This window comes from Elgaria multicarinata, chromosome 9 (assembly GCF_023053635.1).
Source record: "Elgaria multicarinata webbii isolate HBS135686 ecotype San Diego chromosome 9, rElgMul1.1.pri, whole genome shotgun sequence".
NCBI lineage: Eukaryota > Metazoa > Chordata > Lepidosauria > Squamata > Anguidae > Elgaria > Elgaria multicarinata.
Window position 1 is genome coordinate 65,161,446 of NC_086179.1, and position 1,303 is coordinate 65,162,748.

Genomic DNA, 1,303 nt, shown 5'->3' on the forward strand with positions numbered 1-1,303 from the left:
TGAAAAATACGTATATTTTGTTCAACTGAAGCAGCATCTGGAAACTCATGTTCATGTGCCTTAAACACTGCAAAGAATCTGATGTGATATTTGTGGATGGAAGAAATAGCCATTCATTTCAAAACCTAGTTGGAAAGGGATTGGCCCAGCAATCCCAGACCACATATTTCCCTTATCCCCATCCAAATTCTTAAAATCAACACCAAGAGGTCCCCTTCTTGAATGTGCTATCCATGTAACAATTCTGTGCACTAAAAACATATTCAGATATTAATCATAGCAATGAAGTTGGAAGGACATCTAGAGCAAATCCTAAACTATGCATTAGCTATTTGCATGAATTAATCTTTGCATTTCAGAACATTGTGACCTTTATCAGAGACCAGCAAAAACATCAGCTGTAGATGACTCAACACAGGATCCTCATTGGTGGCTTCAAAATTGTATAACTTATTTCCTTTCAAAGCTCTTCCAAGCTTAATCATACTCCAGGAACCCTGCAAGCCAGGTTTGGGCTAGCTTTAACTTATGGTGGTGGAGGTGAAGTGGGCATATTCAGGATGAGCATTAGCTAGGAGTTGCTTTGCTGGAATGTATTTAGAACGTATTTTCCTGGTTACCATTCTAATCTATCAAGATAGAGATAGAATGGTGGGGGGAAGCATCAGAGGATAGTGGACTAACTCACTAAACAAATAAAGTACTGACATTTCCCATTCTTTTTCAGACACTCAATTCACGTCAAGGAAGAGCCGGTAATTGCTGAGGATGAAGACTGTCCAATGTCTTTGGTGACAACAGCGAATCACAGTCCAGAATTGGAAGATGATAGAGAAATTGAAGAAGAGCCTTTATCTGAAGATCTGGAATGAACAGAGACTTTAGAAACCTCAAAATGAAGGGACATATCACTGACCTTCAGAACCACTCCACAACCATGAATATTTGACAAATTTTTACTGTGACTATTTATTAAGCATGGATAAAGGAGAACAACCCTAAAGGAACTCATTAAGCCAGCCCTTTGGGAATCCAGTTACAAACAGGCAAATAGCTTGTTTTTTCTTTCTTTCTTTCTTTTTTTTAAAAAAAGATAAACTGATTTTCTTGGGGAAAAAATAAACTGTTTATATATAATGGCTTGCCCATTTAAAAAAAATGTGGCTATCAAGGGTTCATGAAATGACTGAATATGAGGATACATGTTCTGTAGAAAGCAAAATGGGCCTCATATACTGCCAAAAATAGTGTTAGTTTCATCAATGTGAAAATTCCAGCATACAGTAGTTGTAATAATGTTAGA

At 37.1% G+C, this 1,303-nt stretch overlaps 1 protein-coding gene across 1 annotated transcript in view; it reads left to right on the forward strand.

The window, feature by feature from the left end:
• FOXP2 (forkhead box P2) overlaps positions 1-1,076 on the forward strand; it is a 352,993-nt gene extending 351,917 nt beyond the window's left edge. Inside the window, exon 19 of the mRNA XM_063134034.1 lies at positions 728-1,076. Coding sequence (XP_062990104.1) covers positions 728-872 — 145 coding nt within the window. The 3' untranslated portion in view covers positions 873-1,076. The remainder of the gene's footprint in view (positions 1-727) is intronic.
• Positions 1,077-1,303: the final 227 nt, after the last annotated feature.